This window comes from Fundulus heteroclitus, chromosome 9 (genome assembly GCF_011125445.2).
Source record: "Fundulus heteroclitus isolate FHET01 chromosome 9, MU-UCD_Fhet_4.1, whole genome shotgun sequence".
In the NCBI taxonomy this organism is placed as follows: Eukaryota; Metazoa; Chordata; class Actinopteri; order Cyprinodontiformes; family Fundulidae; genus Fundulus; species Fundulus heteroclitus.
Genome location: NC_046369.1, coordinates 1,072,587 through 1,091,277, shown reverse-complemented (window position 1 = coordinate 1,091,277; position 18,691 = coordinate 1,072,587). Strand labels below are relative to the sequence as shown.

The following is an 18,691-nucleotide window of genomic DNA, read 5'->3' as shown; positions in this document are numbered from 1 at the left end:
GCAGATCTGTTTTCTGATACAGCGTGCAGCCATGACTGGTTCTGAATGTGAAAGGAGCTGAACCAGCTCCGTAGATGGCAGGTCTAGACTGAGCTCTGGATAGACAGCTGTGAACGGATCATCCACAGCCCAGATGGGTTTTGTTATTTTTATGTTATTTTTTTTTTATTTGGTACAAACATTTACTCGCCATGTGGCAGCTAGCCCACTGAAATTCACTCGCCAAACGGGAAATTTACTCGCATTTGGCGACTGGCGAGTGTTAATTTCGGACCCTGCCTCCAACCTTTCAGCTCTTCCTCTACCAATCAGCACCACCAGGTAGCGCTGCTCACATTTACAATGAAACCAAGAAGAAGATGCAGCTTCCTGAATCTAGCAGCTGGAGTAATAGACCAGTTCACGCGTGACATCACGACGAGCTACATCCGCGCTACATCCGGGTCACGGTAGTAGGCAGAAACAATACTGTTTTCGCCTACCATCGTGACAAAACGGGTGAATTAGAGCATACTTTTAGTTAGTTTGGAATCTAAACAATGCCTGTGACTTGTTGTGCTCCCGGTTGCACACAGAGGCATCCCAAGTCGTCGGATGTACGTTTCTTTCGTTTACCGAAGAACGAAGAAAGACGAAAGAAATGGATACTTTCAATGAAAAGGATGCAGACAGACAATCCCAATCGACTGTGGGAGCCGTCATACCATGAAAGAATTTGCAGTCATCTCCGGTAAATACAACTTAATTTTGCACTAGTCATTGTTCTACTTAAATAATTATCTAAGTAAAAATTAGGATATACACTTAAGTCAAGATGTAAACGTTAATTTCCTAATAATATACGTACATGTACAATGTATGCAAACCCTCTGGCATGAGTCTGTGAAAAGGATTAATAAGACAAAAATACCAAAATAATCCTTTGTGAACAATGTTTTTTTTAAACATACCGGTGGCGGGTCTTCCTCTTTGCTGAGGCGCTGTCTGTGTCCGACTCCGCTTTCGTATGTTACACAAACATGTCTGAACATGTCCCGATATGTATAATTATAGCCATCAAGTGATTTCATGGCTTTCATGCTCTCTCGTGTGTACTAGCCTGGTGTGTTGATAAGGTAGCTTTATATGTTCACATACGGAACATTTGGCCAGCATTTCACAGACTCGCTCCATCCCTTCAGGCTTGTGCTGTGTGGATCTGGCAATCTGATACAATCAACTTACTCTTAGAACGATCTTGTGATACGTCATCTAAAGATCAAAAATACGTCATTTTCTTTGTTTGCATCCGCCATTGTGTTCGCCTTTTGCCTACCAGTCCGGCGCGCATGTGCGAAAAACCCGGATCAAAACAATAAGAATGAATTGGTCTATGGGTTGTAAAAGTGTCCAAGGAGCCTCTGGAACAAGGCCTGTAGCAAACTATCCTACATTAGAATAGGGAATCTGGTTAAAGTGGCTCCATCAATGGGAGAATTCGATTAGAGAATCCGGAGACTGGAGATCAACAACGGTAAATTTAATGTAAGTCCAAACACGGAACATGGTCCATAACAGGCTGAGTGACAGAATTACATTTGAAACACACGTTACATGTTGGGGCTCATGGAGCATATGAGTGTGGTCTGTTAAAAAAACAAACATAGCAAACAGTTACAGAAACAAACAATCAATCAGAACCCCAGACAGTCCCATACAATCACTGCTGGATCAGTAGCAACAACACAAGTCACACAACTTCAACTACAGCAACTCTAAGCAGCAGCAGTATTAACCAAATTAGCATTAGCATTTCTTTTATGAAATCTTTATTCAGGTTCGGAAGAGATCGGCAACACACAAATAAAAACACAAACACTGTTTCTGTTAGGATAATAGTACCCATATTTATTATTCCCCACAGAATACAGCAACACAAAACAGCAAGCACTTCTTAAACACTATTTCTGCTAGAATAACTATGTCCTTCATTATTCCCCACAGAATATAGCAAAGTAGCAAGCATTAACAAACACTATTTCTACTAGAATAACTATGTCCTTCATTATTCCCCACAGAATATAGCAAAGTAGCAAGCATTAACAAACAATATTTCTGCTAGAATAACTATGCCCTTCATTATTCCCCACAGAATATGGCAACACATACAGCGAGCGCTTTGCACACGCAAAGTTGCAAGCACAAAAGCCGACAAGTTTCAAACAGGCGTGATGTTCAATAGGTCTCTTACCATGGCACAGAACTGGGAAGTCAGTCAGTCCGGTGAGAGCTACATAAACGCGGCCGGGCGTCCACAAACCCATGGCAGACTTCACCGGACTGAGGGCAGTCTCCCCTTTATATACTTACAAACAAAGGGCCAGGTGTGGAGAAAGAATGGCCATTTTCTCTCCCCACAGCCGATCCATTTCCCAAAACATTTTTCTAAAACAGAGACCGTTCCCAGCATCTCAGCAGTGTGTGAAACGAAACAACATGAGCGCAATCGATGTGAGAAATAAAATAACATCACAAACTCATATCATTTCAGTGTGTGAAGCACAATACAATTCCAGTTTCACACGAAATCAGTCTTTCCCACAACACATTGTCATAAGTTCCCACAACAAGTTAAAACAAGTTATAACAAAATAACACATGTTGATCATAGTTTTATGTGACAAACAAAATAACAGGCAAAACTCAGAGCACGAGCATATATGTTGCTCTCAGTTTATGTGAACTCAAAAACAAGTCCCATGATATAAGTGAACTGAGCAGGTTTATATAACTGACCAGGTCTTCCCATAATATAAGTGAAACAAGTTATATAAGCGATAAAAACAAGCTAAACAAGTTAAATAACTGACCATTTTTTTCAAAATTACATTGTCTTTTTTCCCTAGTGTCCTGTCTAGCATTGTGGCAATAAGAATTGATGTCTTAATGCCAAATAGAGCTCGACAGATTTTACTTCCACAAGTGGAGCAATCAGCTTTCGCCATAGTGCTCCGCTTGATTTATGCGTAGTTTTATTGTGATTCCTGCGGGGAGAATTTCAAATTATGTGGACACTACAATGGGAAAGTAGGAGAGTAAAGGAAGAACAAAAAGAGAAAAAAAGAAAGAGAAGAGGTGAAAGAAAGAAGAGATAAAAGGGAAAGAATGATAAAACGTCTTCCGTCTGCTTCATCACCTGAAAAGAGATATGTAAAAAGAACAGCACAACCAACAGACATAATGTAACAGATACAATAGAGTAACACCTTAATACCATTGCCAAATCATACGTATTATTATTTATCATTATTTAAGCTGACATGTGTAAAGTGATACCTGAGAAAAGAAAGTGAAAAATAAATAAATTAATAGATAAATAAATAAATTATGGGCTTTCTGTATATATGTGAACATATAGAACTTGAAACTCAGCACCTGTGGGTGTTTGTGAGGGTGCACTTGTGTATGTGAAATTTATCCAGAAGGAAATTGCTCAATAGTGGTTGTGAAGAAGTAGAAATCGAAAGAGTTTATGAGACAAAATTTTTAGGGATTATCATAGATAATAAACTTAGTTGGAAGCCTCACATAGGATATATTAGAAATAAAGTTGCAAAAACTATTGGAATACTGTTTAAAATAAAAGACTTAATAAATGTTAAAGGCTTGCATGTTATATATTCCTCTTTGGTTATGCCTTATTTATCTTATTGCTCAGAAATCTGGGGAAATGCAAGTAAAACAACTATTGATATATTAGTTAAGTTGCAAAAAAAACTCTTTGTTCAAAGTAAAATATTAAAATTTAAAGATATTGTCTATACAAAAATTCTGGAAATAATGTATAAAGCATTGAATAAAAGTCTTCCTTCTGGTATTGAGATTATTATTTAAGTTAAGAGAAAATAAATATAATTTGCGAGGTTTGTTTATATTTGAATGTGCAAAAGAGAAAAGTCAGGTAAAGTCTAGATGTGTTTCAGTTATTGGTGTGAAACTGTGGAATGAATTGAATGATGAATTTAAGTTATGTCCTTTCTTGGTGAACTTTAAAAGAGCTTTAAAATGTAAAATGATAAAATCTTACGCTGTTATGTAGATCTATATATGTACTATGTACTTGAATTTGAATTTGAAGAAATCCTGGTAGGTTGTAAGGTAAAAAAATAGGGTAGGCAAGAATAAGCTTTGCTTCGGCCTATTCCTTTTTTGGTAAACTGTGAGTTTGTCTATTGTTTATTTTTCTTTTTTACTTGTGTTTAATGTGGACAATTTACCAAAATAAATAAAGTGATTGATTGATTGAAGAACCAAAGGCCCGCCTTCCCCGAGCACCGAGGCAGGCGCCAGGGGACCCAGAACCCTGGACTCCCAAAGGGGCCCCCAAAGCAGGGCGCCCAAGAGGGGCCAACACAGGAAATCTGCAACCCCCCCCCCCAAGGGAAGAGGAGAGACGACCCTCAGGAAATCCCCCAGCCACCGTAATGCCAAAGCCCTCAGGAGCTGCGGTGGCGAGCCCGTGGGGTGCCCTGCCCCCGCGGCGAAGGCCCGGTCGAGCTCGGGGGGCCAGGCCCCGCGAAGCAGTCACCAGGAATGGACCGGCACCCACCCGGGAACCCGTCCCAAACCCGAGGGCTGCCAATGTGCCAAGGCGCCAGCCAGCGGAGGGGGGGCAGGACGTGGGGGGATGGGCTCCGCACCTAGCTCAGACTTGAGATGTTCTTGGGAGGGGGAGCGGACCGGACCCAAACTTGGCAAAAAACAAACAAAAAATAAATAAACAACTAATTCACACCATCCCACCCTAGTGCCTCACTCACCACACAGTAGTCACAGTAGTCAGATGAGCTTCAACGCAGATTGTCTCCCAGTCTTCTTTAGACCAAACTGGGCCCGGTGGCCCGCTCCTCCTCTAGGCCCAAGACTCTGTGCCGCAGTTGGAGAACGGGGGTGTGGAAAAGACCCCGATCCTCCCTACGCCCGCTCAGATGTTGTGTTGTTGCATGTTGTTCTCAAATGTGTTTAAAACTGAGAGCGCCGAAGGGGGTGCCCGGCACAGCACAACCCCTCCGGATGGTAGCTGGTGCCAGCGCACCCCCTCCAAGCAACTGCCCAGAACCCTCAATGTCTAAATGCGAGAGGGGGTGAAGAGAGCCATCCGAGGCGAGGCTCACACAGCATAACCCCCCCCCCCCCCCAGATATCTTCACCCGCATCCCCCCATACTATGGCCTACATGAATGTGCGTTGTGAAAATGTTTGGAGTGAAAGTGTCTAAAATGCATAATAAAATTGGGGTGAGGGAGGTCATCAGAAAGTGGCAACCTCCAGTAACGCCCCCCTCCCCAAGGTCTTACGTGTTTGGCAGCGTGATGGAGCAGGCAGAGGGAGGAGTCTGGGGATGGGGAGAAAAGGACTGGGGAGCCAACAGCAGTCCCAGGGAGCCAGCTCCCCTACTGACTCCAATAGGCACCCCCGCTCCCCCAAAGGCCACCCGGAGAAGGGGGCCCCACCAGCGGTACCACCATAGCCCGGGTGCAAGGGAGAGGCGGCAGGGCCCGAGAGCCAACCACCCACCAGGACCAACACCTCCACCCCCCCCAGCCCACCCACCAAGCCTACTGCCCCCCCCCCCAAAAAAAATAATAAAACAAAATAAATAAAATAAAAAATAAATAAATAAGAGGGGGGACCCTGGCTAGCCAGCCCACACGAGCCATCCAAAACCCCCCCACCCCCCAGACGAAACCCGCACCGGGAGATGGACACAAGCCCACCAAAACGTCCACATCCAACCCCAACCCCCCCCCCCCCCCCCCCCCGCCCCCACCCCCACCCGTAGATGTAATCCCTCCCCAACACTAACATTCAAACAACTCTCCATACATACAACAATAGACATCCAGGCTGGGTTAGTTCCTACTCCCCCTCCCTGCCCCCCCCTCTACTAGCAGAGTGCCGACCCAAAGAAGGGGAAGAGCATCTGCCCTGAAATGTTAATGTCGATGCCTACCGGATCAACAGGCCACGAGGCCCCCCAGCACACCAGAGGCCCTGTGCAGGGCCTCTGGTGTGCTGGGGGGCCTCAATTACAAGGTCGGCTTTCTATCAGCTGAGGAACATTTCCAGGATTAAAGGACTAATGTCTCAGAAGGATCTGGAAAAATTAATCTATGCGTTTATCTTTAGTAGAACTGATCACTGCAATGCTGTTTTCACAGGTCTGCCTAAAAAGTGGATCAGACAGCTGCAGCTGATCCAGAACGCTGTTGCCCGCGTCCTCACTAAGACCAAGAAAGTACAGCACATAACCCGAGTTCTAAAGTCCCTTCACTTACTTTATTTATTACGCACACTATTATCCACTATGAAGAGATTTCCAGGGCATGAAGTATACAGTTAAGTTGACTTGTTTTTGGTGTGTGTGTGTGTGTCTGTGTGTGTGTGTATGTGTGTGTGTGTGTGTGTGTGTGTGGCGGCAGGTGTAGAGGCGGGGCCCAAAAAGACTGCGTTGTTCCGGGCCCTAGCAAAGCTGTCAGCTGGCCTGGTCGGTGTTATGAGTCCAGTCCAGTTTATTATTGACATGAAAACCCGGGTATTTGAAACTCTCCACAGTTTCTATGTCCTGTCCCTGGATGTTCAAAGGGGTAGTGAGGTGGGCGTCTATCCTGAAGTCGATCGCCATCTCCTTGGTCTTACTGGTGTTTAGACACAGATGGTTTAGTGGTGTGTTTAGACACACCAGTCCACAAAGTTCATTATGACCGACAGGTACTCCAGCTCGTTCCCCTCAGACACACAGCACACAATGGCTGAGTCATCGGAGAACTTCTGAAGATGGCAGCTATCCGTGTTGTAGGTGAAGTCCGAGGTGTAAAGGGTGAAAAGAAACGGAGACAAATCGATGCTCTGGGGGGCCCCGGTGCTGCAGACAGCCACCTCTGACTGACAGCCGTGCAGCCGCACGTGCTGAAGGCAATCAGTGAGGTAGTCCATGGTCCAGTCAGCCAGATGTTTGTCCACCACAGTTTGTCCTCCAGCTTCCCCCTCAGCAGCACCGGTCTGATGGTGTTGAAAGCGCTGGAGAAGTCAAAGAACATGACTCTCACAGCGCTCCTTCTGGTCTCCAGCTGGGTGAGCACCCGCTGCAGCAGGTAGATGATGGCATCCTCTACTCCGATGGTGGGCCGGTAGGAAAACAGCAGCGGGTCCAGGGTGGGGCTCACCACGGTGCGTAGGTGAGCTAGGATTAGGCGCTCCATGGTCTTCATCAGGTGGGAGGTCAGAGTGACTGGTCTGAAGTGGGCCGGTTCCCTGGCGTGTGGTGTTTTGAGAACTGGTACCACACAGGAGGTCGTCCACAGGGTGGGAACCACCCTCAGGCTGAGGCTCAGGTTGTAGATGTAGCTGAGGACCTGACAGAGCTCATAAGCACAGGTCCTCAGGAGCCCTGGGGGTTACGGTCCTGTCCTGAGGCTTTCCTCGGTTTCAGCTTAATCAGCTGCCCTCTCACCTGCATTGGTGTGACTGTGAGGGGGTAGGGAGGGGGCCAGTGTGAAGGGAGTCAAACCGGGTGAAGAACCTGTTTAACTCATCTGCAAACTTGGTGTCACCATCTGCAGTCCTGCTGATCCTCTGCCCAAAGTCGGAGATGTTCTTCAGACCTCTCCACACATCTCTGATGTTGTTCTGCGGCAGCTGCTCCTCCATCTTCCTCCCATACTTCTTCTTGGCCGCCCTGATTCTCCATTGGAGCTCCCACTGAGCTCTATGCTGCTCCTCTCTGTCCCCTGAGTAGAAAGCCTTCTTTTTCTGGTTCAGGAGGACTTTTAGCTCAGGGGTAACCCAGGGGGGGTTGTTTGGAAAGCACTGTAGCCGCCGTATAGGCATAATGCCTTCCACACAGAAGGTCATGTAGCCAGTTATACATTCAGTCAGGCTATTGATGTCATCACCATGAGAGCTTTGGAACATGCTCATGTCTGTGGTTCTGAAACAATCCCTCAGTCTCTTACTGGCTTCATCTGACCAAACCTTCACTGACCTCTTCTGCGCTATTGTTCTCCTCACCAATGGAATGGAATGGGGTAGCAGGTAGACAAGGTTGTGATCTGAACTTCCGATTGGGGGGCGTAGGTGTAGGTGTCCTTAACATTTGTGTAAAAAAAGGTCCAGAGTTTTACTGTCCCTTGTTGCACATGTGACGTACTGGGTGAGCTTAGGGAGGGTGGAATGAATGGAGGCTCGATTGAAATCTCCTGTGATCAGCAGGAGAGCACGGAGATACTGTGTCTGCAGTTTGGTAACCGCGCCATAGATCCGCTCACACGCAGCAGTGTCATCCACGGAGGGAGGGATGTAAAACACACAGTACGATCACGTGACCAAACTCTCGCGGCAGATAATAAGGTCTCAAACTCACTGTGAGTAGCTCCACATTCAAGTAGCATATCTGCTCCTTCACGTGAACATGAGCTGCATTGCACTCACAAACACCGTCAGCCCCCCTTCTCTATTTTTTTCCACTCTCCGTCAAAGTCCTGCCCACACGAATGATTTTAAAGCCGTCCAGGGAAACCACCGAGTCCGGGACAGATCCATCTTACCACGTCTCCCTGAAGCATATGATACTAGCGTCCCTGTACCTCCTCTGCAAGCTCCTCGGTCTTGTTGCGGGGAGATCTAATGTTTCCCATGACAACCGATGGTAAATAACTCTTCCTCTCTCTGTTTTTTCCCACCCCCCTGCTGCCTCTCTGTCTCCTCTGTATGTCTGCAGGGATGTCTGATTTCTCAGTGTGGTGGGGAGCAGGGCAGTGGCGCGTAAAGTCCCGTAGTCTGAGGAGCTGGTTCCGCGTGTAGACAATGGGACGTCTGGAGTCGCGGTCAAAGGGGTCTCCCCTTGCAGCATCAAAAAGTAGCAGAAACCTCAGCACTAAAGTCCCAAAAGTTGGCTTCTTTTGGGTACTAATAAGTTTGTAATACCAGATGTGCACAAGTTCGGAATACCAGTTACGGTATTCACTAATATAAAAACACTAATATAAAAACACTCCAAAAAACACTATAAAGAAAAAGTAGGAAAAGAAAAGACTAACTACGCAGCACCTTCTTAAATCTTGGATATTACAGATCAGGAGCTGGTAGACTTCTACGTTTCTAGCATGGAGGGCATAGAAGATCTCAGCTCTGATAAGAAGCTTGCCTGCTTTCAAACTGATTCAGGGTTAGAGAAATATTTCCAGATGAACTCAGACTAAAATGTTGGATTGTCACGCTGCTGCAAGCAGACAGGCCAAGAAGAAAGCTTCAAGTTATTCTCCTGTTCAGCTCTACATTCCTGTCAGACTTTAGCTCCTCATGAGAAGAACAACTAATGCTTTATCTATGGAAAGATCTTCTCTAAAGGGGGCGGAGCCTTGATTGGAGGTCCAAGTAGGAGGTTCCAAAAACAAACGTTGGGAACCTCTGGAGTGGCACATGTCTATGAGATTACTGCTTTAATCAGTGGATTCATTGACAGAAGACATGATGACTTAAATATCTGAGAGCTGCAGCTCCATTTTCTAGAGATCTGCTAGAACATCAGTTAGAAGTGAAGAATTTCATCCTTTCAGATCCAATCTTTTCATATTTCATAGAAACAACTGAATTATTGAGCTAAAATTGTTCTGAAGGTCTGGGTGGTAAAAACCTCCATTGTTTTATGTCTGATTAGTTTTCATAAAGAGTTGAATTGTTGCTGCATGAATAAAATCCATGATGACTTGGATCATGAATGATGTAGATACGCGCCGGCTTCATATTGAGCAGAGCTCAGGTACCGTACCCCTGCACATCCTGCCGGTTCTAGACTATAAGTTTAAGGAGACAACAGAAGGGACAAGCAGAACACTTCAGAAAATGGCTGGAACATCAACCTTTATCTTTCCCCTGTTATCTACTGGATACATGAAGTCCTTTGCTCCAAATAACCTGGACATTAGTTTTAAAAATCGGGCAAAATATAAACTTCATTACAATCAACTATTTTCTAACGGCCAGTTCAAAACATCTAAACGACTTAAAACTGAGCATAAACTCCCAACACTGATCATTTTAGATCCTCTCAGCTCAGATCCTCCCTGATGTCACATGAGGAGTAAATTCAGAGCTCCAGCTCCCATTGAGAAGCTCTGATTGATGTCCAGGTAGGAAGAGCAGCAAAAAATATCTTGGATCTTCTACAGTATTTTTGTGTCCATGAAGCAGCAGAACTCTGCTGCAATTCAGCAGAGATAGGAGGAAGAACCAGGCCCAGTTTGGTCTGAAGAAGACTGGGAGACAATCTGTGTTGAAGCTCATCTAACTACTGTGACGACCCCGCCAGTCCACTAGGTGTCTCTGCCCTTTTCTTTCTTACTTTTTCTTTCAGGAAGTAGTTGGACGGCTGGGCTGCCTAATTGAACACACCAGTTTGCTGTTAAAAGGCTGGTTTTCAGCCAGGTACGGCCTGCTTGGTTTTGCCCTTAGATGGGATCTGGGGGGAGCAAGCAGCAGCACTTTTTCACTCATTCATCGAACATGCTGTGGTCACTACTCATGGGTTCTTTCTAAATAAACGTTTTTGAGATAGATCTGCTCGTCTGCCTCCCGTTTTTGTCATAGCCTTTGAGCTGGGCATGACACTACAAATTCAGACACATGGAGGGAGTTTAAGTGGAGAATAATGATGAGGCTCTTCAGAACTCCAGAAATTACAGCAAAGATGGACCCAAATAACCTGCAGAACCCACATAGTGTCATGATGCAGCCTGAACGCTGCATACTGAACATTTCTCGCTCCGTCTCCAGTGCAGTCCTTATTAGGAACACCTGTCAGGCTGCAATCACCATGGACTCATTCCACCTGCTCACTCCACCATATAAACTCACCTCAGTTTGTCCATGGTTACCGGTTCATCTCCAGTCCTCTGTACACCATGCCTGTCTCGTTCCTGTTCGTCTCCTGGTCCCGTTTCTGTCTGTTCCCGTCTGCCAGTTCCTGTACCCCTGCAACCTCCGTCTGATAAATGTCTCTGGCTTCCATCATCCACTTCTTGCTGCTACAATAAACTCTGGAAACCAGCTCTGTGTGTGTGTGCTGTGTTCTGGGTTCATCCAAGACAAATCATGACAGAACGAACCGGTCAAAGGACGAACTCAGTCACACACAGACCTTGGAGCAGGAGCTGGCAGAACACTGGATTCGTCTCCCTGGGGTCGCTGTTGTGACGCCTGCCTCTGGTTTGTCTCGCCTGGGTCGCTGTGCTAAGACGCCTCGCCTCTGAGAATTTGTGACAGCACAGCTCTGACCCAAGACGGTTTGATGATCTGGTTGTTGTTCTTTTTCTATTTTTGCTGTTTATGAAATGAAAACTCAATGAAATGAAGTTTAAAGTCTTTTCCATCGTCTGTGATTCATCATGTGAATCTAACTGGTGAGCTTTCACAATTATGTTCAGAGTACCTTTCAGCGCAATTAAAGACCATCATCCCTTTAATTCTCCTTTGAGCTGTTCTTAGTGAGGAGAATAGTACAGAAAACTGGGTAATGATCTCTACCTGCAGACGAGTCGTCTAATTAATTCTATTTCACAACCAGCTGAAATATTCCTGTACACTAGTGTTAAATCAAGGACTGATCCATTTCCTGGATGAACATTTGTTCTGGTCCATCTTCCATCATTCAGCAGGTTAAATTATTACCCTCTAAATGTTCTTTTACTATTTCCCCATTTCAATCTGTTCTGTTTCCTCCCATAATAATCTATGTGCATTAAGGTCAGCACATATTATTGATTATGTAGACCTAATCTGCATTAACTGGTTCAGATCTTATGTTTCACAGAGATTATAATAGTTAACTATAGTTAATTTAACCTAATTTATTATTCTCTCTGTTACTACATATTCTACATCAGTTCCTCTACGTATTTCTCTTCATCTTAGATGATCTTTTCTAAATGTTGAATATCCTCCTTCTGTTTCTTCCCTCCTGTCACTGAAAGGCTGGAACTCCTCTTACCATCACCATCATTTCCTCTGCAGTTTCTCTTCTAACATCAGGTTTCTTAGTTCATTTGTACACTGCCAGAATCTGGATCCTCTACTCCACTTGAAATAATGATTTCTAAAATTATTGTCTGGCTCACCATGGTAGTGATCGCAGAGTAGGCTCTGGTTAAATGTGTGTGCATTTAAATGTGTGTGCTTCTACAAACAATAATAAATGAATAAAAACACAAATTATAATCCGATGTAATCACAACATCTCATATTAGTAGTATACACAAATCATTACAGCCACATGCTGTCTAATAAACCTGACTGGCCTTTTTTTGGAGCCCAAACTAGGAAAATATGAAAACTGTTTTATCTTCTTCCAGTCTTGTGCTTCAATCACTGATAATGTGAAGCTCAAGTAAACAAAGCAACTAAACATGATCAGAATCACTAACTGAAGGGAAAAAATTATCTTAGTTAGCCATATCTGCTGTTAGCTAAAATGAGCTGACAGAAAAGATCCAGATCAATAAACCTACTTAACAAATTATTCTGAGTGGACAATAAATAAAACTCAGCAGTCTTAAGGATGCAGACTGTCAAGATATACAATATAGACTGTTTTCAAAACTCAGCTTATAGATCATCACTGCTTCCAGAAACACAATTTCTACATCTATTCCAACATGACCCAAAAACGCCCCCTGGTGGTGAGACTGGAACCTGCCAAACAGTCCTACCTTCACAACATCACTCATCTATAGCAGATATTTTTATTTACATATCCTTAAGATTATGATTAGTCATCTTTGTATTTTTAAGTCTTTATGCCCCAATCTTGCACAAAGTTAGCCCACAGCTTTCCACTATTAACGGGGGAACACACCGTCATGCTGAGCCTGCCAGGATTTGTATCATCATCTTGTATCTTAGTTAAATCAAGGAGGCTTTGATTTATGATCTGGGGTCATAAATCAGTCTGATCAAACTTTGTCATAAAGTACCTCTATACCTTTTTTCCTCCATACCTGAGAGCTTCAAGTCTCCAGCGTGGATCCTTCAGTCCAGCCGACAGCAGATTCACTCCTGAGTCTCCTGGATGATTGTAGCTCAGGTCCAACTCTTTCAGGTGGGAGGAGTTGGAGCTCAGAGCAGAGGCCAGAGAAGCACAGCCGTCCTCTGACACCAGACAGCCTGACAAGCTGCAGACACACAATTCAACACATGATGTTAAAATAGAAAGTAGTGCTCAAGAAACTGGTTCTCAGTTGGGTTTAAGGAATATAAAATATAAATCAAACCGTATTTTTTTCTGTAGTAATAAAAAGTAACATCTGACATATTTATACAGATGAATCCTGACAAGAGCTTCACTGGGATGGAAATTCTGCAAACTGACACAAACTCTGCAGAAGGTTCTAGCTTTAAGCAAACTTCAAACTAGCCCTAAAATAACAAAGATAAATTGGTGGTCCCAGTAGAACCTCTGTTCTGGTGTTTAGATAACTTTAAGTTCATTGATGGAGTCAAGAATTGTGTCATGATTTTTATATGTTTTCCCACATGCAGACACAATACGGAAGACAATGAGAGTTTAAAATGTTTATTAAGATTCAGACTACAGATATCGATTCTGATGATGAGATCTGTCGAGGTCTGAACATCAGTGCTGGAGAAACGGTGGGAAGAAAGGAGAATTGTTAAGAGAGATCGAACCAGAGAAAAATCTCCAGAAGCCTAGCCGCTTACCATTTAGTTGGGCAAACCTAACCGGGGAAGTAGTGACGAGGGAACTCTGAGACCGAATGCTCACGATGGATAGCTGGTGGTTAGCAGCTGGAGGGCGGACTGATGTTAAGTCGGTGAGGGATCCGAAGCGAGCCACGGCAGGCAGGAATGACAGTTGGAGCAGCCAGAGTGTGGAGGAACCAGCAGAATCCAGGAAAGGGAAACTCAGGCCCGGCTTGGTATCACCAAGTGAGTAAGAGGGGGAACGCCACAGCAACATCTGAGCTTTAGCGATTCTTAGGAACTGGTTCGATGAGCGAGACGTCAAGGCGGGAGAGTAGTCCAAACAAAAACTAAGAAAAAGCAGGAGATCCAAAAATTAGTCAAATTTCAGAGATGAGAAAAACTCACAAGTTCAGGTTTCCAAGATCTGGTCAGAGGCCACGTCGAACCACGACTGGGTAAGGCTCTGGCGTCTTCCATCTGTCTGAGTCATCCTTAAGACGGCAGTGAATACTGCTCCAAACGAGCTGCAGGTGTGGGCCACCTTCAACGGTTGCCTCCTGGCGACCCAGACGATGACGTGGACCGGCGTGAAGCCCAAAACTCACTGAGCAGGTCCTGGTTGGCCACCACCGAGCCAGAGACCCATGACCGCTCCGCAGGACCGCGACCCTCCCAATTGACTAGGTACTTGTGTCCTTTACCCCGTCGACAGGCGTCCACGATCCTGCGGACGCGGGACCCTGACTGTCCTGGGAGGGTGGAGGGGGTTTGGAGGGAGGGCGAAGCTCGCTCTCCAAAACAGGCTTAATTTGTGACACATGGAACGTGGGGTGAACTCGGGAGTGAAGAGGCAGGCGTAGACGCACGGAGGTGGGGCTGATGATAGATTGAATCTCATATGGTCCAGTAAATCGAGGTGCAAGTTTCCAGGCCGATGTGTTAGACAGGATATCCCTGGAGGATAACCAAACTGTTGGTTCATCCTCTCTGTTTGACCGTTGGTTTGTGGGTGATATCCAGACGTGAGGGTGTAGCGGGCACCGAGAGCATAACAAAAGTGCCGCCAGACCTGAGAGACGAACTGGGGACCCCGGTCAGAGAGGATGTCTGTGAGTATTCCATGAAGTCTGAAAACATGACGGATGAGTAGTTTTGCAGTCTGTAGGGTGTTGGGTAACTTGCGGAGAGGAATCAGATGGCAGGCCTTAGAATATCTATCCACCACCGTGAGGATGGTGGACATGCCCTAGGACGGTGGGAGACCCGTGACAAAGTCTAGAGCGATATGTGACCAAGGACGTTTAGGAACTGGGAGGGGGTTTAGTAAACCAGAGGGTGGCTTATAGGAAGGCTTATTCTGAGCACAAACGGGACAGGCTAAGACATATTCGCGTACATCCTTAGTCCAAGATGGCCACCAAAAGCGACGAGAAACCTGAGACTGGGTTCTAAAAATTCCTGGAGGGGCGGTAAACTTGGAGGCGTGACTCCAACGGAGAACATCAGGTCGAAAAGTTCTGGGGACACAAATAAGAACCGCGGGGCCGGTGCCAGGGTCAGAATCAAGTCTCTGAGCTTGGTTAATCTGGTCCTCTAGCTAGCTCCCAACGTACGGCTCCCACGGTGCAAGTGGGGGGTAGTATGGGTGCTGGTTCCTTCTCCTCTTCCTGGGGTGCAAACTGTCGAGACAATGCATCGGGCTTGATGTTTCTGGAGCCAGGACGGTAGGTTATGGTTAAATTGAACCTGGAGAAGAACAGGGACAAACGGGCTGGACGGGGATTCAGACATCGGGCTGACTGCAGATAAGCGAGATTTTTTATGATCGGTCCAAATGATTATGGGCTGCTCGGATCCCTTTAACCAGTGCCGCCACTCCTCTAATGCCAACTTGATGGCGAGCAGTTCCCTATCCCCTACGTCATAATCATGCTCGGCTGGAGACAACCGGCGAGAAAAAAAGGCACACGGGTGAAATTTATTGTCTGAGTCTGAGTGTTGTGAAACAACTGCACCCACGCCAGTGTCTGACGCGTCTATTTCAAGGGTGAATTGTTTAGTGGGATCACCAGTATGGGAGCCTGAGAAAACTTAGTCTTAAGATTCTGAAATGCGGCTTCAGCCTCAGGACTCCAGATAAACGGGACCTTGGTGGAAGTAAGAGCGTGCAGGGGGGAGGCTATCTGACTGTAATTTTTGATGAATCGCCTGTAAAAATTGGCAAATCCCAAAAATCTCTGGAGCTGCTTACGGGAATGAGGGGTAAGCCATTCAACAACTGCCTTAATCTTCTCGGGATCCGACCTCACGCGGCTGCCTTCTAGAATCAGGCCAAGGAATGAAACAGTGCTAAGGTGGAACTTGCACTTCTCGGCCTTAACGAATAGGCGGTTCTCTAGGAGGCGTTGGAGAACGAGACGGACATGATGCTGATCGGGGTTACTAGAATAAATCAGGATATCATCTAAGTAGATGAATACAAAGTCATTTAAGAAATCCCGTAGGACGTCATTAACTAGTGCTTGAAAAACTGACGGAGCGTTACCTAAGTCGAAAGGCATCACAAGATACTCAAAATGGCCCAGTGGGGTCTTAAAAGCGGTCTTCCTCTCATCCCCCTGTCTGACCTGGACTAAATGGTAAGCATTGCGTAAGTCAATCTTAGAAAAAATTACGGCGTTCTGGTCTGGTTCTAACGCCGAAGACAAAAGAGGAAGCGGGTACTTATTCTTAACTGTGATCTGATTAAACCTCCGGTAATCGATACATGGCCGGAGGGATCCATCTTTCTTCCCCACAAAGAAAAAACCTGGACCTAGAGGAGAAGAGGAAGGCCGAATTAATCCAGCCACAAGAGACTCACCAATATATTTCTCGAGCGCCTGACGTTCAGACCTCGAGATGTTGTACAGGCGGCTGGAAGGCAGAGGAGCACCAGGTAGCAGGTCAATAGTGCAGTCATATGGGCGATGCGGAGGGAGAGAGTACGCCCGAGTCTTGCTAAAGACCAGGCGGAGATCATAGTACTGTTTAGGGACGTGGGAAAAATCAATCTCATCCCCCAGTTTGGGGGAAGAAGCAGGCGGATGAGAGACTGGCCGAGCCGAGAGCAAACACCGAGAGTGACAAGCGAGAGACCAAGACACCAGCCGAGATTCGGCCCAATTTAGATGTGGGTTATGAGCGGATAACCATGCCAAACCTAAGACCACGGGAGAGCATTTTACCGGAAAAATAAAAAACGATAGCTGTTCTCGGTGATTACTGGATGCTATTGTCTCCAGAGGCTCAGTTTGGTGGGTGATGAGGGTTCATTTTCCCCCATCTAGAGCGGACACCTGGAGTGGTGTGGAGAGCGGGACCCTCCGGATGAGTAGGTGATTAACTAAATCCGAGTCGATCAGGTTAAAATCAGAACCTGAGTCGATTAGGGCTGAGACATCAAAACTATCCTGACCAAAAACCAAAGTAACCGGCAAACAAAGACGGGACGGAGACGAGTTCGAAAAAAGCTTGGGGGACGAAAAATTACTCCGGTCCGCCGCCTTCCCCGCTACAGGCGATGGACCTGATTTTTTGGCCGCACCGGACAATATTTAACGAAATGACCCTCACCTCCACAATAAAGGCACTGATTCTCAGAATACCGTTGTTGCCGCTCTTCATTAGTTAACTGAACACGACCAATCTGCATAGGTTCAGGAGGTGAAGGCGGTGAAACTAAATGCCGCTGAGTAGTGGATCCCTGTACCGGTGGACCCACAGACCGTAGGGGTCTCTCTGTTCGTCCTCGGTCACGGCTACGTAGTCGGGTATCCAGCCCGATGGCTAAAGCGACCATGTCCTCAAAAGAACTAGGTTCCCCCAGTCAGGCTAGTTCGTCCTGGAAAAAGACTGCCTTTAACGGCTTGCCTTCCCAATCAGCGGATGCAGCAAGAGTACGAAATTCTACCGAGAAATCAGAAACACATCGGCCCCGCTGTTTTAACGAGAGCAGAGAATGGGATAATTGGACCGGGGCCAATTCGACTGAGAAAACAGTCCTAAATTTAGTAGCAAAGTCCTTAAACGAACATCCAAACACCTGACAGTCCGGAAATCGGGCTTCAGCCCATCTCAGAGCTCTACCAGTTAAGAGCCGAAGAATAAACAAAATTTTAGACTGATCAGAGGGGTAAGTTTGGGGAGCACGGTTGAAAACAAGATTACATTGGAAGAGAAAACCCCCACAATCTCCACTCTCTCCTGAGAATTTCTCAGGAGCCGGAGATGAGCTTTCAGCGAGCGGAATCTGATCGGTTTCTACAGGTGTTTGAACTGCGGGAGGCAGGACCTCCGATGCCTGAGACGCTGGCTGAGAAGAAGCGGAAGAAACGTAAGGCATCAGCTGACTGAGCTGAGCAGTGACTGTTTGAAGTTGTTCTTGTGTCGAATTTACTGCTAAACCTAATCCATTTAATTGTTCCTGCTGCACGCCTAGCTGCCGACCGATTGTATCTGCTGGGCTTTGTTGGCCAGAGCCTTCTTCAGAGCCTTCTTCAGAGCCTTCAGAGCCTTCTTCAGAGCCTTCTCCACGCCCCCCAGCCAACTAGAACCACCTGTGAAGCAGAGTTAGAACACCGACAAAACAGAGAACTCTGACAAATTGAAGCTGACATAAATAATTAAGCAGTGATTGGATCAGTAGTGTAGCAGCATATGGTGGGCAAATATTTCACACTTGGAGAATCAGTAGAATGCCTTTGAGACATCTCCCATCTGAGGTCAGATCCAGCCTTTCAGTGCACTTTCTTCCACTTTTTATTAAACTTTTCCCCATATTTTCCCCACTTACTGCATCTCATTCTCTTTCCGTCTCATCACTGGTCTCTCTGTTACTCTGGGCTGTGGCCTGCATGTGTCTGGGGTGTGCTGATTCAACTGTGGCGGGTGCAATGCCCAAGAAACTGGTATA

At 46.0% G+C, this 18,691-nt stretch overlaps 1 protein-coding gene across 1 annotated transcript in view; it reads right to left on the bottom strand.

Moving 5' to 3' along the window:
- Positions 1–18,691, bottom strand: part of LOC105922868 (NLR family CARD domain-containing protein 3-like) — a 68,250-nt gene that overhangs the window by 3,632 nt on the left and 45,927 nt on the right. The window contains exon 8 of the mRNA XM_036141641.1: positions 13,032–13,205. Within this exon, the coding sequence (XP_035997534.1) occupies positions 13,032–13,205 (174 nt within the window). The remainder of the gene's footprint in view (positions 1–13,031; positions 13,206–18,691) is intronic.